We start from the raw sequence: 24057 nt of genomic DNA, 5'->3' as shown, positions 1-24057 counted from the left end.
TGACACATTCCGGCTAGCTATAGAACACCTGGCTCAGGGATCAGCTTCGAGGAGGTCGCAATTAAAGGCCTGAACTGTTTTATCTTTCAAATCAAGTAAAAAGTTAAAGCCTCTCCTCCATCTTTTTGTCAAGGACCTTAAATTTGGAGGTGGTGAGAGGCCCGTTGTACTGCTATGCTCGATACAATGCATGCCATTTGTCTTGCCTCCGGCATTCATTCATGTGCGTGTATGTGTTTCTGCATGCAGTGGGAGTTCCCCGGGGTCAAAGGGCAGGGAACAGAAGAGCAGACTTGGCAGGGCAGGGTTTTGAACAGGCAGAGTAGTGACCTCCATGCAACATAAGGGGCGCCTTATGAGGGGTCACTGCTTCCGATGGGGTGACTGCTCTGAGACGCCTCGGCGCGCGCTCAGAGCCAAGGCTGCGGGCGGCTGATGTGCAGAGGAGTGGTCTGTCTGCGTAGCCTTCCTTCTCAGACATGCCTTTCAGTCCGTGCTCCCTGACTCATTTTCACAATCACCCTAAAGAGTTGCCCTCGTTCCAGTCTGACAGACGAAAGGTGCCTTTTTCATCGGAGACTAATCGGGGATAACGCCTCCTCTCATCTGCGGGTCCCTTTTGGACATAAATCTAACGCCCATACCGACTGGTTGGTATAGTATCGCCTTTTCCGTTTCTGGTCAGTCTGACGTAACGTGGGCTCACAGCCTAGTGCGAAAAGATGAACTACAACTTCCTGGTGTCACGTGAAATGCGTATTGCTCACAGGCTGTGACCTTGAAAGCACTGGCATTCCAAGAACACGATGACTGGAGCTGCTGGTTTGCAGGATATTTATAAACATATGAGAAACAGAGGCTAGGGGACAACATTCCACGTTATCACACTACGGGGCCGTTGAGCATCTGTCGACGGGTCTCTCTCACACAAACACACACGTGCCCCCAACCCTTACATTCTGTGGTGTAGTAGGCCAGTGTTTACACGTGGTCTCCATGGTTCTATTATTAGCATACATTCCTCTCATTATCGGCACCTGTGTACCAGATGGGACTCTTTGTGATAAGGATGTGTACATGTTTGCGCTCTCGGGCCTTGAGACGGCCTACTCCTGTTCACTTGGGGGCAGATTTACAAGCCCCTTGCGCCACGTTTGCGTCACTTTTAACATGAGAAAAGTAACGAAAAAGTGGCGCAAGTGGCTTGTAAATCTGCCCCTTGTTGTTTAACTGTGCTGCTTTGCATCCCTCCTGGCCAGTGCTTAATTTGTAAATAAAATAAGTGTCAGGGCACTCGTCAGTGGGCCACTGCAGCTTGTACCATACACAGCCCCTGCTATGCTGCTGATGATAGTAACAAGACGACTACAAACCATCATACTCCTACAAGTGTGACAATTCAGACTATTTCAGGCCCGCAGAGATGTAAGAATGGCTTGGGCAGCAGGTAATACACATTTTTAATGTATATTTAATTATCAATTAACTGTTGTTGCCATCATCTCTAAATTAGCCAGTCGGCACCCCCTTGGCAGACTACCACAGGGGCCAGTGTTGACAATTAATTGCGGGTGCTGAGCTCAAACTAAGCGCTGCTCCTGGCTGAAATTGTGTTTCAGAAAAGCCTGGCTACGTGAAGATGGTAAATGTCAAGAAATAGAAGTCCCCTTGGGCATATAGATTTGAGTAAAAATACCCAAACAACTTACACAACACACTTCACTAGGTATATGTGTTAGGGTCCCTCTCTTTTGTTAGAGATACGTGAAGATGGTAGCCTTTTTGTAGAGCCTCTGTGCGTTTTTAGCCTTCTTTAGGGATGTTTTAGGTTTGTTTTTTTTACAGTACATCCAGTTCAGCAATCTATTCTATCTTGTCAGCTTTTTAGCAATGGCGGCCGGCACAGGTAAGAGTGGTGGGAGAGGTGGGGAAAGTCGACAGACAACAGGGTAGGTTAAATTAAATAAATAAATGAAACCGCTTACCTGGCACTCGCTGCATCGCCGAGTCAGCGAAGCGGCGAGTGCAGTATACTTGCGAGTGGGTCCTGTCTTTAATGGCACAGACAGGCTTAAAATGATGTAATGAAAGCTGCCCAAAGTAATTGTTGACAACTGAGCTTCAAATTCAAATCCATGGACACAATTATTTTTTCTTAAATGTTAAGTTCACTTTGAATGCTCCCACGCCCAGAACTGCTTTGGACCTCAGTCCATCCTAAACCAACAATTATTTGAGGACCTGTTCTAGATTTTAACTTTTTATTGGCTCCCTCAGATATTGTTAGTTTGAAGACTTAAACTCCTGTTTGGACTGTTACTGAGGGCTCTACATGGAGCTACAAGTTATATAACTTGTAGAACTTAGTACAGAGTCTGTGAACTTTTCTGCTCCAGGTCACTTTAAGCTGAGGAGAGAGTCTCCTTCCAAGCCTTGGTTTACTCCTGAGCTGAAGATTTTGAAACATGCCTGCAAGGTATTCGAGAGAGCATGGAATGCCAGCGGCTACTGTTCCATTGCTAAACTTGCTCTTCGAGCCAAACAGAAACTCTATTATGCAGCCATTGGAATGGCCAAAGGCCGAAATTTGTCTGCTCGCATTGAGAGGGCTAATAATAATTTAAAAAAAATATTTGCTATTGTGCAGAGTTTCGTGGATCCCAGCGCCCAGGTTTTGATGGCGCCCACCTCAGATACCTGGTGTAACACCTTGGCGAAATTTTTTAGGGACAAAATTGTCAGCATACAGGATACTTTTTTGAACATGTCCAGGAAGTCTATTGCTGCTCCGCTGGAGAAGTAAGGGAGAGAAATGGGTTCCATATTTTCTGCTTTTAGATCTGTGGATCCGCCTAGTACTCTCAGAATTCTTAAGGCACTTAAATCTGGATCACCTAACGACCCATGTGCGGCTAGGCTTCTATCTGAAGTGGCAGATACTATTAATGCGGAAGTAAATCTAATGGTCAACAAGTCGCTTCGTGAGGCATGTGTTCCACTGTCGTGGAAGCAGGCATTGATTCTCCCCCTCCTTAAGAAGTCATCTCTTGACCCTCTACTTCCTGAGAACTATCGTCCCATCTCACTTTTGCCAAGTTTAGCTAAAGTCTGCGAGAAGTTGTCACGTCTCAGCTCACCAACTATGTAGAGGTGTCTGGCTTGCTTCATCCAGCACAGTCTGATTTCCGTTCTTCTTATAGCACAGAGTCAGCACTGTTGGAGGTGACAGAGGCGATCCGGGAGTGTCTGGATGCCAGCAGGAACGCAGCCTTGGTTATGCTTGATCTCTATGCGGCATTTGTCACGGTGCATCATTCTCTACTCCTTGATCGCCTAGTGGAAATTGGTATTTCGGGATCAGCGCTGTGTTGAATCGGGTCCTTCTTGGAAAATAGGTTGCAGCAGGTTTTACTCCCTCCTTGTGCCTCTATGCCTATGCAGTTGTCAACTGGCGTACCGCAGGGGGTCATCACTTAGCCCTCTCCTTCTTAACATCTATGTGACTCCACTGGTTTATCTAGCAGAGTCACTGGGGGCTAAAGTGATGGCCTACGTGGATGGCACGCAGCTCCTGTTTTCCTGGAAGAAGGGTGACGACTCTGTTGTGGTGGCTCAGAATTGTTTGTCCTCTGTGTTCCATTGGTGGGCGAATGCACAGTTGAAGTGCAATGAAGGAAAATCTGAAGTGCTCCTGTATGGCTCGTTCCCAATGGACTTCAGAGAAAGGCTGTGGCCTCCCGATTTCCCCTGTCCCACCTTGGGGAAGGGCACTGCTAAAAACCTTGGTGTCTGGTTCGATGAAAACTTGAACTTCTCGACACAAGTGAAAACGCTGGCAGGGACCTGCTTTGACACTTTGAAAATTTTGAGGAAGTTTCTCCCTCTTCTGCCGGGTGGTGCCTAAGAGTTTGTGGTCCGGGCCCTGATCCTGTCCCGATTGGACTACACCAACGCTCTTTTGGTTGGCAGTCCAGGCTACACTGCTAGGAAATTGCAAGTATTCCAAAATTCAGCAGCCAGATTGCTACTGGGACTTTCATCCAGACATAGTGTTCGTAGCCATCTGCGTAATATGCACTGGCTCCCAGTCGAATCTCGGCTAAAATTCAAAATGCTGTCCATCGTACATCGGGCCATCTATGGGCTAGGCCACATCTATCTTCAGAAGAGATTTGCCTTTTATAAACCAAGTAGACAACTTCGTTCATCCGACCAGCTATTGATACAGACCCCCAGGTTCAATCGCCAAAGGCTCGGCTGGAGTTCTTTTGTTCGTAAAGCTGGCTTGACCTGGAATATGCTACCGTTGGCTCTCCGGGGCATCCAAGACCCACTTCTTTTTAGGAAAAAACTAAAAACGTTGCTTTTTTAGCCTCTGATCTGGGTGCAGTTTTACTTTCTGGAGCAAGCCCCGGGACTCTTAGGGTAGCTGTGCGCTGTATAAATTTGATATAACATAACGTAACATAACATATGTGCATCACAAGCTTGATACACATTCCTGGTAGGTAGGGGAACCCGCAGATATTCTCTCAAAACCAGGAACTGAAGATGGTTCTCTCTCACTTGCACCTCAGGATACACTGGTGCAATCCTGGTCATTCCCTTGCTGACACCACACAAATGTATGGTTCAATTGTATGTGATATAAGAGGGATCTTGGTTTGTACTGTGCACACATCCAGTACTAAAGTGGAATCCCCATTTTTACACCACACAAGCATTCATTGTTGTCAAATGTAGCCCTTTGTAATTGGGATTACCAGAGTCCTTGAACTCCCAGGCCCTCAGTAATTCCCTGGAGGTTTCTTGCTTTATCAAGTGAGATCTCAGTTCCAGCAACGTGATCCCACGGGGGATCCCTAAAAACCTGGGTGCCTCCATGGTGAGCCATTTCTGCCAGGTGGCCATGCTGACCTGCCAGGAGACACGGAAAAATCATCATGGTGTCATTGGTGCGCTTGCTGATGTCTGCGTAGTACCCAGCCCAAATCTCCAGCCATCAATTCTCTGCTGCATTAATCAGGGTAAATTACCGGCAGTAGGCATGGAGGGGGTGCCTGGATTGCGGCAGAACTTTGGACTGAGTGGAGAAAGACTCTGGCCTAAACGAACGAAGGTCTACATGTGTTCACTGTGGGTGTGGACTTTTCTGTGCATGGTACCAGTCTGCCTGATAGGATGTGTCCAGGAGTGATTACATGTCAAGTTGATACATAGGCTTAGGTGCTTAAAGGTTTAATGATCTGTGTTAATTTGTGACTATAAATCTATATGCACAGGTGCCTGTAGATCCAGTTATAGACCCTCGGCGGGTCTTGGGCTCAAAATTCCACGGACCTGATAATTCTCGTCTCGGTGCCTATTCTAATCATAGAGTCCCACTCTGCAACTCTGGGCAATAGCTTGCTTAATCTCCACAACGGCCCCCACAACGCTAAGGATGCCTGGCCTCCACCCTGGGGGTGCCCAGGAGTGGACGCCTCACAGGGAAAGCCAGGACGGGTTCCACAGCGGTATTCGTACAAGCGCCTTGAGACCCTTGCGGGTGAGTAGTGCGCTATACAAGTATCAATTTACATTTTTTTACTTTTACATGTTTGTGTGATCTGTGTGACTATGTGCAAGGATACTATGTGCTTCAGGTGCATGACTACACAAAAGGAAAACACTATTGGCTACGTCATCACAGTAGAATCAATGTCCTCTCTTAATCCTCAGACTGAAAATATTATCCTTATGATGCTGGTTTTGTATTAGGATGCTTCGATAGATAGGTGATATATTTTCAGTGTCATCGTGGTACCTCCAGCAAATGAAAAACTGCCAGTCTATTCACAAAAAAAGTGTAACAGTATGGGAGGAGCTCTTCGACTCCATCTGAACTGCATGCAGCATGGAGTAATGGGTCAGCCCACTTCATCCATTGGCTAACTTCACTGTGAATGACAACATTCTGTCCTTTTGCAAGGAGCCCTTATACAACAAAAGTAGGTACCTTACTGCCAGATACTACTATGACAATGTGTGCTTTTTGAGACCTAAACATATTTTTGATGCTTAGCCAAATTAATTTTAATACTGGGAAGGGCATGGAAGCTCCTTGACAATAATATTTTATTAAAGCCATGTCTAAACAAAGCAAGCGTTGACAAAGTCAAAAAACTAGCTGCCAATTCTTGGTTTTGTTTGCTGGCCACAAAACAGGAGTACTAGTACCTGTTAAAAGTTGCAGCTGGCCCTTCTTTCTATCATGTGACTTTTGGTTAGACCTATCATGTGACTTTTTGAGGGCTGCTTATTTCCCTTGTGACGAACTGTACACAGCATACTAGGGCAGTGTAATGTGCAAATGCACATTTTGTAATTTTGTTTTTTTTCTCCACACGAAAAACATGTTTCCCATGGGAAAAATCCTTCCCTTTACATCCCTTCCATCAAATCTGGTGCAACCCTTGTCTCTTCCCACTTTAGAAGTCTCCGTTAATCTCCAGGGTGGCAAAGGGTCAAATTTCAGCACATGGAGGTATTTCCAGCCACAAACACGTTTATGGACGAAAATATCGTTGTGACTATCTGTAGGGTCTGGCGGTCCCTGTCTCATGTGCCATAAATATTTGTCAACCCTTTTCTTCACAGGAGACAGAAGTATGATGCGAACTTTAGAGGAATATAATATATGTATGCCATAAAGAAATCTCACCAGCAATAACAATAAGAACTTCCCATCTCCGCTTGCTGATGATACGGAGCAACTTTCATTCTCATAGATTTCTTTTTCCCTGCTGGGATGCTGCCTGATGAGCTGAAACCCAGCTCCTTCTGTCAGACTGCTAAATTCCTTTTTTTTGCCACAGGAAATCTTTTACAAAGACTTCTTCTCAAGCTCGGATCCTGTTTCCAGATCTGGCAGGAGGATTAGCGATCAAACTCCTGGATTTAATACCTATATCTCTACGTGCTCAACCATGCTGGTGTGTGGTCTTCATCAAACAAGCATTGGAAATGCAATAGGGCTCGCATTAGGAAAGTTTGAGCTATTGGTCTTATAAATATTTTTTTTTTATTTATGTGTTATTTTTTAAAATAGCTAAATTAATAGCTTTGTCTTTTACAATGCCAATAGTTATAACTTTCGCAAACACCTATAGCATTTGTAATGCAACAAGTTTTGTATTTACGTGACTTAGATGTATTGATATTACAAATAACAATGGCTTTTAATTTTTTTAAATAATTAATACTTATATAAAAATTATTGTAATGTATAAAGGCAATAGCTTAAACATTTGTAAATAACTTATGTGAAGATTATGTTCAGTGTATTTTATTGTGATGAAAATCCAAGAACAGAAGTGAAATATTAACATCTTTTTGTGACATTTGTAATAAAGCTTGAAACACTGAGAGAACATATTTGAACCAGTTGTTGTTGAATGGCTGCACAGATTGATTCTGTGGTGGCGCTGCGTGATGTGGTTGCGGCGAGTGATGCTGTGGTGTTCAGTGAGGCTGTGGTAGCGCATAGTGATGTTGTGATGCCCCTGAGTGATGCTGTGGTGATGCGATAGATAGATAGAAGGAGGGCGATAGATAGATAGAAGGAGGGCGATAGATAGATAGAAGGAGGGCGATAGATAGATAGAAGGAGGGCGATAGATAGAAGGAGGGCGATAGATAGATAGAAGGAGGGTGATAGATAGATAGAAGGATGGCGATAGATAGATAGAAGGAGAGCGATAGATAGATAGAAGGAGGGCGATAGATAGATAGATAGGAGGGCGATAGATAGATAGAAGGAGGGCGATAGATAGATAGAAGGAGGGCGATAGATAGATAGATAGATAGAAGGAGGGCGATAGATAGATAGATAGAAGGAGGGCGATAGATAGATAGGAGGGCGATAGATAGATAGATAGATAGATAGAAGGAGGGCGATAAATAGATAGAAGGAGGGCGATAGATAGATAGAAGGAGGGCGATAGATAGATAGAAGGAGGGCGATAGATAGATAGATAGAGGGAGGGAGGGCGATAGATAGATAGACGGAGGGAGGGCGATAGATGGAGGGAGGGAGATAGATAGATAGATAGATAGATAGATAGATAGATAGATAGATAGACAGACAGACAGACAGACAGACAGACAGGAGGGCGATAGACAGACAGGAGGGCGATAGATAGATAGGAGGGCGATAGATAGATAGGAGGGCGATAGATAGATAGGAGGGCGATAGATAGATAGGAGGGCGATAGATAGATAGAGTGTAGAGGGCGATAGAGTGAGGGCGATAGATAGATAGAGTGCAGAGGGCGATAGAGTGAGGGCGATAGATAGATAGAGTGCAGAGGGCGATAGAGTGAGGGCGATAGATAGATAGAGTGCAGAGGGCGATAGAGTGAGGGCGATAGATAGATAGAGTGCAGAGGGCGATAGAGTGAGGGCGATAGATAGATAGAGTGCAGAGGGCGATAGAGTGAGGGAGATAGATAGATAGATAGATAGATAGATAGATAGATAGATAGATAGATAGATAGATAGAGTGCAGAGGGCGATAGAGTGAGGGCAATAGATAGAGTGAGGGAGATAGATAGATAGATAGATAGATAGATAGATAGATAGATAGATAGATAGATAGATAGATAGATAGATAGATAGATAGATAGATAGATAGATAGATAGATAGATAGATAGATAGATAGATAGATAGATAGATAGATAGATAGATAGAGATACGGAGATAGATAAAGGGCGATATATAGAGTGAGGGCGATAGATAGAGTGAAGGCGATAGATAAAGGGAGGGAGGGCGATAGCTAGATAGAGTGAGGGCGATAGATAGAGAGATAGAGTGAGGGCGATAGATAGATAGCTAGATAGAGTGATGGCGATAGAGTGAGTGAAATAGATAGACAGATAGAGTGAGTTATAGATTTTCTGCTGTGGGTAGTATTCTCTTTCATTCAATAATACCACTAGAAGAATGATTCAGTGGTAGCTTTAATCAAAGAAGAAAAGCACAACCTAGTACTTCAGTGTCAGGTGGTAGAATGGGCCTAGGTACATTCCAGCATTCTAACAGAGATCAATGGAACACAAAACACCAGCATTTAAAAGGATACACAGGAAATGCAATAATGCAAGAACGAAACATTTAAAGGGAAACACAGGATACTACAGCAGCGTGCTCCTCAGAAGCATTCCCCAGGTAAAGGGAGGCTTTGTGCGAGCCACATTCCAGGCAATATACAGTGACGGGATGACGAGAGAGGCAGATAATGTGATGAGAATTGGCCGACCGCAGGCCTCCGTTTTTACTGATGCGCATTAATCTCAGTAATTAGTCTGCATACAAAGTGATATATTTATCCCCCCTCAGCCGGAGCCGTTGAACCACTGGCTCTATGTGTTGCATGCATTCGTTAAAGTGGCAGTCTATTTTGGCCAGAGCTGCACTTACAACACAATTAAAAGGAACTACTATTACCCAATGTAACAGTACTCAATTCATCCACCTTAGAAGCTGGAAGTGTGAGTTGGTCCTGCCAGGATGTGAATTGATCACCTTTATTACATAACTGCAGATGTCAGCAGCGAGCGTTTAAAAAGCAGAAAAATCTTGCTGTGAATGTATGTGTGCGTGCGTGTGAAAGAGGTAGCAGTAACAAACAATACCAGATGTGGACAAGGCTCGGGTGGGCGCTGACTGCCAGAGAATTATGGATGGTGATGAACACGCACAGGACCACGAGCCTGACGTCACTGGCTCTTCCCAGCTCTAACAACCTGAGATAGTCCTTGGTCAAACTTAACCTGGCCGTTGACTGACCTTACTCCTCCATGCCAGCACTCAGCTCTTCAGTGTAAACTCAAAGAACCCTAGCAGCAATTAAAACCGAACATAAATATAAACAAGCAACAGTTGCTGCTTATTTATTTTATGCAACTAACAATCACTGACAAAGCCAATAGACCGGACTTGTAGGAATGATGTGACGCACAGGCTCTTCCCCACTGAGCTAACTTACCCAGTTTGAAACTAATGAGCTGCGGGTTACTCGTAAATCACCTTTAGAAACACGTGAGAGCGTGGAGCTTTGTAGATGGCATTCACACCTGACCGAGCGACAAGCGGCAGTGCTGCGCTACAGGCACGATGGACATTAATGCCATCACATACAAACTCCAGCTTGAACCTGCAGATTACAGCACGGGGCTCCGCAGTATTAGAGGGTCCCTCCTACACCTCCCATAATGATGCGCACGGCCTGGGGGCAGACACGGGAGTGTGCGGACAAACACAAGGAAATGTGCACTCAACGCCGCCCCATTGTGAACCTCACACTCCCGCAGCGCGGCAAGCACAGCAGGAAATCCTGCGTCGTGAAATGTGTGGCAGAGCACCCACACCCATTGACGGTTTTTTTTATTGTAACTTTTACTGCGCTCATTTCTTACTTAAGCTATCCTATTTTCCTCCAACCCTGAAACAAACTTGGAGAAAAGAGCAAAAAGGATTCTATTTACAGATTCATTACAGAAACCTAGCAAGCACGCCTGGTAAATAAAACAAGCAGTGAATAATACACATCAATGCAATAAAAATCATTAAATAACACAGTGGCACATATCAGAAGGCTGCTGGAGCAGCAAAGAAAGAAAGGGCATAGAGAGGAACACTGGATTATAAGGACATTGGTGGACTGTGATGAAGGGACGTGGAAAGTGACTGCAGAGTTCAGGCAGTCAGTAAATACATTTGGGTCAAAGATCTGTTCCTTGATGAAGGGCAAAGGCATTTGCAAACGAGCATTGGCAGCGCAGCCGGACCAAAAATAAATAATTAATACAAGAAAAGGAAGGGGCTGCAGCCTCGGCTCCTGGGCTCCGGGCTGGAGCGCTGGAGTGCCCTGTCTGCTGTTTTGCCCGTGGACTGAAGGATAGGACGGGGATGGGGGGCAGGCGTTGGGGGAAGGTCCTATAAAACAAGTTTAACAAGTTTTAAAAGGAGACATCAGGCCGTGAAACTGAAAGTACGGCCATGTGGCCGTGAATAATTAGGGGGGGGAGAAATGCGCTGGGCTGCCTTTGATGTTGATGTTGTAATGCGAGACAGGCAGGCAGGTGGCTGCTGGCATTGTGCACGCGCTTTTTAGGGCTTGCGCTTGCGCAATCACCTAAAAAGCACATGCACTTCAAGGAATCGCCAGTGTTGTTAAACACTGGATAAGCCATATTAGAGCTTCGCCAGCTATGCGCAGAAGCGCATCAGCAGGCGAGCCCTAAAAACAAGAGATGCCCTGCGGCGGGTTCTCTGCTAAGGCAGAGGAGCGTTGCCCCACTACTTTAAACCAGTGTAAACGAAAAAGTTAAATGATAAAAGCAACTTCATTATCATTTTATTTTTTGTATTGCAGTTGCTGCCAAGTTTTGGTGAGGCGGGGCTTAGCTTCCCGCGTCACAGGGAGGAGGAGTGGTTGCTGCTGCACCTAAAGTGCGCATGACTGTTTGACCGGCCATTTCGGGCCAGCCAAACAGTCATGCACAACTTGCATGTTCTCCAACCAGGCTTTCTTACAGCCTGGGTGGAGAAAATGCCCAGGCTTCCATTCCCTCTCTGAGCGCCAAACCATGGCGCTCAAACCAATCATAATGCTGCTATCAGCAGGATCGTGATTGACTAGGGTAGTCTGGACACCTGGGTGTTTCCTGTTCCTGGTTTCTGCTGAGGAGAAACGGCAGCTAGTGAAGGCGAACAGCAGATATGTTTTCTTTTTTGTATCCTGACCCCCAACTTCTCCTGCCCCCGTCCTCTTCCAGCCACCACTGGAGATGCATAGAACAGTCCACTGGCTGATGAGGCCATTGTGTTACCGTTTCCTTATGGACAGGCTCACTCAATCAGGGGTCTGTTACTTTTGAATGATGGGTGCCCTAATCCTTGGGCATATTTCCTGCATGTTAACTACATGATTCCTACATGAGCAGAGCCTGCTGCTTTCTCCCCAGTCTCTTGGTACCTATTCATGCTATCTCCAAGGAGAAATCTTAATTAACTTCAGGCTAGGAGACCCTGGCCATCACCCAGTAGAAATAGAGGGGAGCTCCAGCAGAGATAGTCTGCACTAAGCACAGATAAGAGTTTGTGCCTTCCCCAACCCACCACGCTTCTACAAAGACTAGGGAGGGGCACAGAGAGCTGGACTGTCCATCAGACCAGATGTGAGCTTAGCTTACAAGTGCTCACCCCTCCATCCTCACACAGTAAACACACTCACTCTCAACACCTATTTCCCAGACATGATAGAGGCAAAAAGGACCCAGAAATACCGCACAGACTGTACCAAAAGGGAGCTGTAGGAAAACCCTCCTAAGGGGTACAGGTACCACTGAGTACAAGGTAATGCTGCCACTATTGTCAGTCTACCACAGGGTATACAGCCTTTACAACAATAAGTTTACCATGCATTACCTTTATTGTGCAGTTTTACTACACAGGTAAGTACCATGCAAGAAAGTATAAGGACTAGGTTCTTACCTTTACCTTGCACCTTTTACCAGACTGTCCTTTACCACCCAGGTAAGTATTTTCTTTTAAATAATATAATATGTTAATGATATATAAAAAAGAAAAGTGGATAAAGGTAAAAGGAGGCAAGGGTAAGTTTAGGGCTGAGTAGTGATAAACTGAGATATGGGTAATTTTAGGGTTTAGGGGTGGGTAGAGGTAAAGAGAGGTATGGATAATTTAAGGTTTATCGGGTGGGTAGAGCTAAAGGGTGGTATGAGTAGTTTTATTTTAGGGTAGAGGTAAAGGGAGTTAAGGGTAATTTTTGGTTTAAGGGGAGGATGGAGGTAAATAGGGGAGTTATGTTTTGATTTAGGGTGTGTTTGGGTAGAGATAAAGGGTTTTATGGGTAATTTTAGGGTTCAGGGAGGGTGGTGTAAATGGGAGGTTAGAAGGAAAAAAGTGAGTGTGTGGGGAGCATGGTGAACAGGGAGATCCTCAAGGGACATGTAATTGTGAGGTAGAAATAAAATAAAAAATGACAGCAACTTTTCCTGTGCAATACCCAAATCTATTCGACATTATGGTATAGCCAATATTCAGTATGATGCACCCCCATGATTTATGTATTTCATTCTGTATTTCATATCTAGTGTAGTTCCTACAGTACCCCTGCAGGACCTGCGCTTATGGGTAACAGACCCTGGGGGCCTCGTGGCAGATTGACTCTGAGCACCCCCACTGCGTATGTTAGCCTTGTTTGCATTAGCTAGCTCACAGTGCCACTAGAATCTCCTTTTTATCAGAGAGATTAGTTTTTGGCAACCTTAGAACACAACAACCCTGATTACTCAGACTCGTGGGAGAAATGTACTACTTTTCGGCCAGTCACTCGCGCTTGCTTATTTAGTCTTCAGAATCTGTGTAGTTACATTGTTTGTCATCATAAGGAAGAAGGCAGTTGATTGAGGCCTGTTGCAGAGCACATTGTGACAAATATTTTGTTTCCCCCATACAGCATTGACTGTGCGGTTTATCACCAGGAGGTTCATTGGGGATTATGACCCTACTCTGGGTAAGTATTGGAATTGTATTTGTGTTTATTGAACAAGCCATTTCATTAATTTAGGAATGTTAATGGAAATACAATTTTTTCTAATCTGCCGTATTCTTAGTGCGTTAATACTATGATATTCAGGAAATTAAAAACGTGTCGTAACTCTACCATTTTCCTCAACTTTGTGTTAAATGAGACCTATGACATTATACTTGGCTTTTGTACTTTTTTTTTATAAAAAACTTTATTGACAAATAGACGCAGAAGTTATTTTCATCATTTTCAATGCTTGCATCCGTTACACAATGTCTCAGAATGTCTGCATAGATGGATAAATTACAGGACAGATTGGTATACAAGATAAATATTCATAACATGTAAGGAGGAAAGAGTTGCATATAATTCCTTACAAAAGCACATAGTTCCACATTCCTCCCTCAGATCCAGTTCGTATTTTGCCCAGCTTATAAAAACAGCAATTAGTTCTCAGTGACTTCTACGTATGTAAGGAAAATGATTTCTACAAAAGAACTTAACTAATGTCATCACCACCGCATAGAGTTGTGCCCTTTCATATACTGGTGTCATCCACTGCATAGAGCTCATACATTGGTTCAGAGTTTACAGTAGCTGCTCCCTCCACCCCCACACAAATCAGAGTGTCTCATATCATTCCGTCCCCATCAATCGTCCTCCTCCTCTGACTCCAGATCTTCATCCTCTGGCAACGGGTCACATGGTTCCCCCCTATATTTATTCCATGGTGTCCATATTTTATTCCATTTACGCGGACAGGCCCGCAACACATACACTGCCCGTTCCCTCACCATGAGGAGGTCCATATTTCTAACCCAGCCCGACACTGTCGGCAAGTCCCGAGCACCCCATTTTTGCGCTATGTCTCTCTTTGCCACTGTCATAGCTAACGTGGCCCACAGCTGTTCATATTTGTTCAGGTCAGTAGGATCCCAAATGTTTAACAGACATTTGCGGGGCTCAGGCAGGAGCGATATCTCAAGGGCCTGGGAGACTGTTCGCATAATCTGTTTCCATACCTCTTGGAGTAATGGGCAGTCCCATAGTGTGTATAGCAGGGTCCCCTCCTCCCCGCAGCCCCTGAGACAGAAGGGATGTGGTGTCCTCTGTATCCTGTGCAAAAGTGTTCTGGTATAGTAGGTGCGGTGTAGGATCTTGAGCTGAACCAGCCTAAACCTAGCTGAGATGCCCACCTCCCTTGGTGAGGCCAACGCCTCGTTCCATTCCTTGTCGTCCATATCCCCCAGTTCCCCGGCCCATCCCTCTCGGAGTTTCTGTGTGGGGTCCGGCAGGTTATTAATCAGTTTTTTATATGTAAGGGAGGTTGCCTTCTGTTCCATAAAGTCAGTTAGCAACCTATCCTCCAGTGGAGAGGATTCCGGGAGTACTGTGTCCGGAGGGATCGCGTGCAGTAGGGCGTGCCGGATTTGCACATATCTGTATGTTTCATTGGGCCCCATACCATACTGTTGTCGCAATTGTGAGAATGCGACCACTGAGCCCTTATCCCAAAGGTCTCCTACAACCGAAATTCCTATTTGGTCCCATTGTGCGAAACCCTTACTGGCTCTTAAGTTTCCTAGCGACTTCGTGTCCCACAATGGCGTCATGTTTGTAATTTTTCCCTGCCATCCGAGTCGTGACTGCGCTGCATGCCACAGGGATACCGTGTGCCGCGTCGGACCGATCAATTTTCGGGCCCGTGCGCGATTGTATAGCACCGCAAGCATGCCGTCCGTTCCCAACTGCGACCAGTCCGCTTGGTATGCGGGGTCCCCCCGTGGGGCGTGGATCCATTGATTTACTATCTTGAGCTGGGAGGCCCAGTAATACAATTGAAGGTTGGGTAGTGCAATCCCTCCTTCGTACCAGCTTTTAACTAATTTATCGTGAGCTATACGAGCTGAGCCATTGTTCCACAGTAGTGCAGACACAAGCGCGGCGACCTGTTGGAAGTAGCGTGGGGCCACTACATGAGGAGTATTCTCCAACACATAAAGAAATCTAGGGAGAGCCATCATTTTGTACAGTGCTGCTCGTCCAAGGAGGGTTAATGGCAGGGAGGCCTAGTATTTAACGTCTGCACGGAGACGTGCCAGGGGTGGCACCAGGTTTGAGTTATAAAAGTCCGACGCATTAGTGGTGATTACAATGCCCAGGTACTTAAATGAGCCGGACGCCAATTGTAGGGGGCAGTCATTTCGCAGTGTCGGTTCTGGGCCCCTGAGTACGAAGATTATTGATTTGGACCAGTTTAAGGTGTAGCCAGATGCCTTCCCATGCTCGTCGCACAGGGTCAGCAGAGCAGGGATACCTTCGTCGGGATCGGTCATATAGATCAGCATGTCATCTGCATACAGTGACACTTTGTCTTCCCACCCGTCCTCCCACGTGAGTCCCCGATCAGTGGCGTTGCCCTAAGCAGGATGGCCAGCGGCTCAAGTACCAGCGCAAATAATAGGGGCGATAGCGGGCACCCTTGTCTTGTTCCGCGTCCTAATGGGAAGGGCTTCGAGATGTGACCATTCGCGACCACCTTTGCCATTGGCGACTTGTACAGTAGCCGGACCCAGGCTATGTATTTCGGGCCGAAGCCCATGCGGGCCAAGACTGCAAATAAGTACTCCCACTCCACAAGATCAAATGCCATTTTGGCGTCCAGGGATAGGATGACTGCCTGTGTGGAAAGGAGATGCGGTCTCGCCAGGACCCCATGCACCCTCCGCAGATTCATCGCTGTGCTCCTATGTGGCATGAAGCCTGATTGGTCTGGGTGTATCAGGGTGTGCAAGTGTGTCGTCAGGCGGCTAGCCAGGAGTTTCGCAAGTATCTTTGCTTCCACGTTAAGCAGGGAGATAGGTCGGTACGAGGAGCATAGTGTCTGTGGCTTGTCAGGTTTAGGGATAGCCACTATGGTGGCCGTGCGTTGATCCAGAGGGAGTGCAGCCTTAACAAGACTCTCCTCATACATATCCAGCAAGGGTTTGCTTAGTAGGGGGGCTGATGCTTTGTACCATTCCACGGGTATCCCATTAGGACCAAGTGCCTTGCCAGATTGTAAAGACTGTATCGCTAATTGGACTTCAGTTTCGGTTAGGTCAGCGTCTAGTTCCTGCTGCGCTTCCTGGGAAAGCGTGGGGACAGTGATTTGGTCGAGTGATGCTAATGCTTCCTGCTCCGTGACCGCCCTAATCGGTGTGTAGATTTCCTGATAGTGGCGCGCTAAAGTGTGTACGATTTGTTCAGGGTGTGTCAGCAGCTGGCCCTCCTGGTTGTATAGCCTCTGAATGCCTCTGTTGCTACCACCCCTCCTGTCCAACCATGCTAGCATTTTTCCGGCTTTGTCCCCCACATCATATATTCTGCTGGCAGTGCTCGCCAAGTGTCCCTTGGTCACCGTTGTGAGGTGGGCTAAGTGCTGTTGCTGTTTGAGATGGAGCGCATGCGCGGTGTTAGGGGTGGGATCGGACACGTGGGCGACATTCGCGGTGTGAAGAGCCAATTCTAATTGAGCGAGTTCTTTTCTGGAGTCTCGCTTGTGCCCCGTGATAGCCGCTATTGCCGCGCCGCGCAGGACCGTTTTGTACGCCTCCCACAGTGTTGAGGGTGAGGAGACCGTCCCCGTATTTTCTGTAAAGTAGTGTGATGAGGCCTGTGTAAGCTTCTTTCTGACACCTGGGACCTGTAAATAGTTGGGGTATATTGGGTAGAGCCTTGCTCGTTTCTGCTCCTTGGATGTGATGTGGAGGGACATTGGGGAGTGGTCGGATATACCCCTAGGTAGGATTTCAAGTTTGTCCACTGAACCCAGCCCCACCCCCAAAAAGAAAAGGTAGTCAATGCGTGAAAGACTGTTATGTGTAGATGAGTAGTGCGTGTACTGCTTTGCCGTTGGGTTCATGTGACGCCAGACATCCGTGAGGCCCAATGCGGACAGGAAACCAGGAAGCGTGGCGGCCCCTCGTTGCCGTTCCCGTATGGGAAAGGTATCTAATAGCGGGTCCGTTATGGCGTTAAAGTCCCCGCCAATGATCATGTCACCCTCTGGGAGGTCAATTAGAAACTGACCCAGCGCTGGAAGCGCTGTGGAATGTAGCGCCGGGGGAATGTACACTGACACCACGGTGAGGGGCTTCCCTTCCCATTGGCCATGTATTGCCGCAAATCGACCCTGGTCGTCTGTCTTGCGGCTGTCAATCATAAAGGAGGAGTTTTTCTTGAGAAGTATCCCAGTGCCCCTGGACCCCGTGGTGAACTCTGCATGTGCCGCCATGGCATATCCGCGCCTGTCCAGTGCTTTGCAGGTGGACCCGGCCAGGTGCGTCTCTTGCAACATCACCAAGTCCCGTCCGTGACGCTTAATGGTTTGGAGAACCAACCCCCTTTTAATTTTGTCCCCCAGGCCCCTAACATTCCAGGTGAGCAATTTTAAAGGGGATACTGTTGTTAGTCGCGAGTCGCCATCAGCGGGTGCGATTCTATGTCGTTGGGCCATGTGGAGGTATGATTAGTGTGTTTGAAGCGTGAAGGCGGAGCACAGCATTTGTGTGAAGACCTGTGACAAAAAACCAGGAGTGTACGGCTCGCAGTGGAACCATGATTCATTTCGAAGCGGTGATGACTGAGAACATTATCAACCATAACAATACAACTCCCCCCCCCCCCGCCCCCTCCCTGCTCCCCTGCACCACGGACGAAAACCCGCCCGCATCCCCAACTTGGCAGAGTGCTTTATCCCGTCCCCGTCCATCTTACTTGCTCGTGGGGTTGGTGATACCCCTACAGGCACCGGCCGATGCCCGCCCTACTCGGCTCCATCAGCATCAAGGTCCCAAGTGTTCATAAACATGTTGTCCCCAATGCAGATCATTCTGATTAGCCCCTAACTGGTTGTCCAGAGTCAAGTGGGTCTCTTTCCAGATCCGAATCCAATGCCGTCGCACCCTCTTCGTTCGTGGGAGTACCTGATGGGTGTGCCGACTGTCCCCCGTTGCGATGGTGTTGTCGGTCTCTGTGCTGGCGCTGTGGCTGTCCCACCTGCCTCCATCCATCAAGCCACTCTCGAGCCACCTCCGGCGTATCAAAAAACCATGTCTTTCCTTCGGCTACTATGCGTAATTTGGCGGGAAAAAGCATGGAGTATGGCAGGCCTCTGTCTCGCAGTGCTTTTTTTAAGTCCATGAAAGATTTTCTGCGCATGGCCACCTCCGCCGTGTAGTCTGGAAAGAAGGCCAGCGTTGAGTTTTGAATTTTGACTGGCGGGGAGTTCCGTGCCGCTTGTAGGATCGCGTCTCTGTCCCTAAAATTGAAGAGCCTGGCCAGCACGGGCCACGGGGTGGCGCCCGGTTTTGCTGCCCCACCAGGGACTTGGTGCGCCCTTTCAACAGAAAAGAAGTGAGACAGGCCTTTAGGTTTCAACTGGGTTTTGATTAGATCCTCAACGTATAAGTCCATTGCAGCTTTACCCTCCGACTCCGGCAGGCCTAGGATGCGGACGTTGTTCCTTCTGGAGCGCCCTTCCTGATCGTCAAGCTTGTCCTGCAGCTGTTTAGTGACTCTTTCCATGCGCTCCATGGCCACCTGCAGGTCCGAGGTGTCCTCAACAAGAGACTTTGTGACCACTTCCACTTGTGAGACCCTTTCCGCCATTTTGTGAAAGTCAGCCCGAAGCAGCGTGACCTCGGAGGAGATGGAACCCACCGTCGTCCGGACTTCGTTGAGGGTCTTCATTACGTCTTCAAGGGTCACTTTCGGGGCGCCTCCCGTTTCCAGAGGAGTACCAGTGGAGTGGCGGCCGCCACTCTGAGAATGTCCATTTTGGCCGTATGCGAACTTGTCGAGCTTCCCCTGTGTCGTCGTGCTCCGTGTACCCTTTCCGGCCATGATGTCGCGCTGCTGTCGGAGGTACGCGTGCTCCGCGTCTTGGTACACTGTCGTCCTGTGGGTCACGCAAGGCCTGCGGGCATCCGGCTGATAAAGTCGTGCCCCCTTGAGTCCAAGGGGTCCACCTAGGGCCAGAGGTGATGGTCAGTCCGCCGCTCTTTGGAAGGCGTTTGTCAGGCTTACAGCGAGGCTGCGCATGCAGGGGTCGTGCAGTGTGGCGCCTCCAAGCGCGACGACGGATATGTTCCCGAGGGGGTCCCCCTCTTTGTAGTGTCTCCAGACCCCTTTCGTGCACTTCCACTGTGGCTATCGTGCGGGACCGTCTGCACCCAGAAGGCGCCTATGCCAGGCTGGTCGTTCTGCGAATAGCTTCACTCCGCGCCGCCCTCGAATCAGGCTGTCGGTGCCCCCACGCGCCTGTCTGTAGAGCCGGGGTGAGTCCCAGACCGGCGGCAGCGCAGTGAGGCAGCCGGGTCCCGGTGCAGTCTCCCTCACCTTGGTGTGCAATCGGCGTCACTGGCACTCGGGCTCCCAAAGTATGGCGCAGTCCTTGGCGCCGGGAGGTTTCCGCTGTGTTGTGTTCCTTCACCTCGGGGCGTCCGTCGTCCGCACCTGCTCCCCCGGACCCCTCAGCACACTCAGGGGCGGGCGCCGGAGGGACAGTGTGACTGTGTGACCTTGGTGTTAAAGGGAGCAGCTGCCGGCTGGTGTCAGGGCGCCCAGGCCGGGGAGGGTGAACTTCCGGCCGGGTCCGCTGTGCACTCGAGGTCGGTGTTGTCAGGCTGATGCAGGCCCCGTTTCGCCGTTCCCGACAGGAGCCGTTCCCGGCGTCCGTTTTTCACCGGGGTTGAAGTAATCAGCACCGCTCGGGTTCCTGAGCCGATGCAGCCCCTTCAGGCGGGCTATGTGACGGATAGAAGTGCGGATAGTCAGCGCGGCCGGTTTGCCTGACGGAGCTCCCGCTTCAAGCTGCCGCCATGCTCGGCAGTCGGCCACGCCCCCGGCTTTTGTACTTTTGTATTTTGTTAGTGTGTATTAGTTCTTGTTTGGCATGTGATAGAAAGGGCTGTTTTACTGCTGTTAAATATGTAGAGTATTTCTTCTTTCCTCCTCTTCTTTTCTTTTCTTTGCCTTTTACATTTTTCATTAACTCTATTGGTTATGGTTTTAACTTATCATATTCATCTTAATATTATATTGCTTTGCTTGTATTCTGTTAAAACTTAATAAAAATCTGTTAAACTAAAAAATATGTAGAGTATTCACAGATATTAACAAACATTATTATATGAATGCCCAGGCTGGTGGAGAGGTTACACATATTCTTTTTAAACTCTGTTCATTGTTTTTTTTACATAGAAATACAACAGCAGCAGTAAAATATATATATATATATATATCCATGACAAAAAATACTGGCATAAGCAGGATTTCAATTATGCTGGAGTAATCAGAGTAATTTTGGAAGCTCGGCATTACCCATTGATGCAAATTACAGATATTAAGACGTTTACGCATGCTCGTGTAATTAAGAGTAATTTAGGGGGAAAAAATCCTGGCACGAGAGCTCATTTAGTGAGCGTGTGTGGCTGTTCACACTGCTGTTTATATTCTGCTGCATTTAGGCTAAATACACAGTTTTATACTTTATTTTAATGTGGTAGGTTGAAAAAACCCAACCAGGGACTTCAGATTCAAAACATGCAGGCCCTCATTACAAATGGCCTGGTTTTCTGGTGAGATAATTATTGCAGGAACAAAACCTAATTATCACATAATCTGAGTTTTTAGAAATTGCATACAGATGATAATGGTTTCCGCACTAAAATCCGCATGTCCTTGTGAAAACCGTGCATTTTCCCTTGCTAAATTCCAGCATGTTGGATCTGATGAAATTCAACAAAAAAATACAATTTTATCACACCTGGTAAATACTGGGTGCAACTACATCGTACCGCTTGTTGGTGCCATCCATGCACAAATAAGGGTTTGTAATTGTATCACACATAATGAGTGCAGTATAATTGTATTTAAAAAAAAATTCTCCCCTAGCCCCCACTAACCAATCCTGAGCAGGGGATTAGCCCCAGAGCCCAACTGAGTGTGTCGATGGCCAATATTCTCTTGTGTCTGCCACCAGGTTTTCCATTTACTATGGTGTCACCAATGTCCGTACCCTCGGCTATATAGGGTCACCTGCCTTCACACCTGATGACCAGAAATTCCTCATAATCTTTTTCGGGTGCATACTTGGATGGAGGCATCCAAAGTCAGCTTTATTTTCCCGCTGTATGGGTCTTATTAGTTGCTCACTTAAATAAATGTGAGGCGTAATTATAGTTGCGTCTTGCAATTAACAGCCGGATATTTCTGCTGTATCTGTCCGAGTCGGTTTAAAGCAGAGAGACTTTCTTTTAAAAAAAATATCTTTATTGAATTTTTACACTTTTGTTCCCTGTACCCAATCACCCCTCCCTCCCCCCACTCTACAGAAGGATAAAAATACAGTATCATACTAAAAAAAAATTAAAAAACGTCACTAGTAACATTTTCTTAGAAATGTCCTTCAATAAATTCAAAATGTACTTTTTGAAGTTGCCACAATAAAGTAATAATGTTGTACGAGTTCAATCTGACCACGTCCACACAATCTACATAATCCGCTTGCCAACAGGATGCCTATCCAGGTGCCTATTCACCCCTATGATCTCACATGTCCTAAATTGATTAATAGATATACGAATGTCTAATGATTTTCCTATAGAATGGAATAATGTCTTAAATAGTCAAGGTATTAATACAAAGAATATATCTGTTTCTATTGCAGAATAACCAGATTTCATTGCACAAACTGGTTTAAAGCAAATTTTTAGGCCCAGCGCTAACCAAGACCTTAAGAAATCCATACATATACATGGAGGAGTTTTCAGTCAGCCTTCTTCATCCTTTGATCTGTTGCTGTGAATAAGCTGTTGAGAATAGATGAGAATTGTTCCAATGAGGAGCACGCAGGATGCAGCACGTAATAGGAAGTTCACTGAGAGAGGAGCGTATGCACGATTCTCTCGAGCCCCAAATCACGGGCTCTGTAACAGCGGGGCATCTGCAAGGGCAGAGGACAGAGGAGACGGAGGCGCAGGTGAGATGTCAGAGCGTGGCAGTAGCAGCTATCTGCCATGGAGCATGAGCCCGGGCACCCGTGGAAGCAGCTCAGCTAGGTCTGGGTCCGTCTTGAGTGGAGTCCTGGTGAGCTCCTTCTCCGTCCCCCCTCTACACGCTGAGACTCCACACCACACAGGCCATTACTGGCCACTGCTCCACTCCACCACTGACTCACTCTGCCCCACAACAGTGCTTCTGTGTCAGAGAGCTGACCGCTGCCCCAGATGCAGCTGGCGAAAACGGAGCCACGTGTGGCAGAGATGCTCGGAGAGCAGTCGCAGCTCGTAGTGGGAGTGCTGCGGGCGGTGGGGCGGGGAGGGGCAGGGTGGTTGGGGGGTGTAAACTCCAGCATCGGGCCGATCGGAGGTAAGTACATAAATAAATAAATAAATGAATTACATTGCAAGCGCTGCAACGCCCTTTGAACAAAGACATTTTGGGGTATAAGTATTAGACCTGAAACCCCTGAACTTTAGCCTACTTTTGGAATCAAGAGGAACCTTTGCTGAGGAGAATAGCTGGAGAAATTGAGGAGAAGTACTGCCCTTGCTGTGTGTCTGGGGTTTGGCCTGCAGTTAATGTTTCTGCCAAAGAAAGGAGAAGGACTTTGCTGTGTGCTGTGTCCCCTGCTTGAGGAAAGTCTCCAAGGGCTTACGTAGAACTTGCCTCCTGTTTTGAAGTCTCAGGAACACAAAGACTTCACTCACAGCTCCCCTGAACTTCCTTTCTGGGAGTTTTGACCTGCCAGCAGTGCCTATGACTGTGTGGGGCCTATGGAGGTTGGTTCTGCTGTTGGGATCTAGAAAGCAGCGCTACACCAAGGAAATCAATACATCGCTCTTCTTGCAACAGTTTTTCCAACGCAACGCGCTGCTGAAACCAGCGCAGCACCCTTCGCCGCTAAAAGAATCCATGCATTGAGGGATTGCGTCTTACACAGTTGTCGCAGCGCCGCTCACTGCATTGTTTGACGCCACATCCCGGATTTCCACGCATCGTCCCTGTGCGGCAAGTTTTCCCCAGCGGAACGGAGTTGTCTCAGAATCAATGTATCGCTTCACCCTACAGACCGGACCCGACGCATTGCTCCCCTGTGTGCAGCGGAACTGTCGCTTCGCATCCACTAAGGTCTCAAGAACAACGCATCTCTTTGTTTTGAGATGCTTCTCATCGCTGTGGCTGTTTGGCTTGGTGAATTTTGTTGCAACAGCAGGTACTTTGCAAGAAATCAAGCATCCATAGTTTTCTATTGACTCAGTTGCTAAAACCTTTTGAAAGTCATTTTTATGGATACTTGTATGTTGGATTGTTGTTGTTTTAGTCTTGCTAAGTTTAGATAAAGATACTTAATTTTTCTAAACTGGTGTGGTGTTCATTTGTGGTGTTATCACTGTGTTACTGTGAGTGTTGG

At 47.1% G+C, this 24057-nt stretch overlaps 1 protein-coding gene across 1 annotated transcript in view; it reads left to right on the top strand.

Annotated features, from left to right (window-relative positions):
- Positions 1-24057, top strand: part of LOC147733284 (ras-related and estrogen-regulated growth inhibitor-like) — a 382108-nt gene that overhangs the window by 239213 nt on the left and 118838 nt on the right. The window contains exon 2 of the mRNA XM_086957842.1: positions 13527-13583. Within this exon, the coding sequence (XP_086813968.1) occupies positions 13527-13583 (57 nt within the window). The remainder of the gene's footprint in view (positions 1-13526; positions 13584-24057) is intronic.

This window comes from Lissotriton vulgaris, chromosome 2_1, assembly GCF_964263255.1.
Source record: "Lissotriton vulgaris chromosome 2_1, aLisVul1.2, whole genome shotgun sequence".
NCBI lineage: Eukaryota > Metazoa > Chordata > Amphibia > Caudata > Salamandridae > Lissotriton > Lissotriton vulgaris.
Note: the sequence above shows the minus strand (reverse complement) of the source record. Positions and strands in the feature narration are given on the sequence as shown.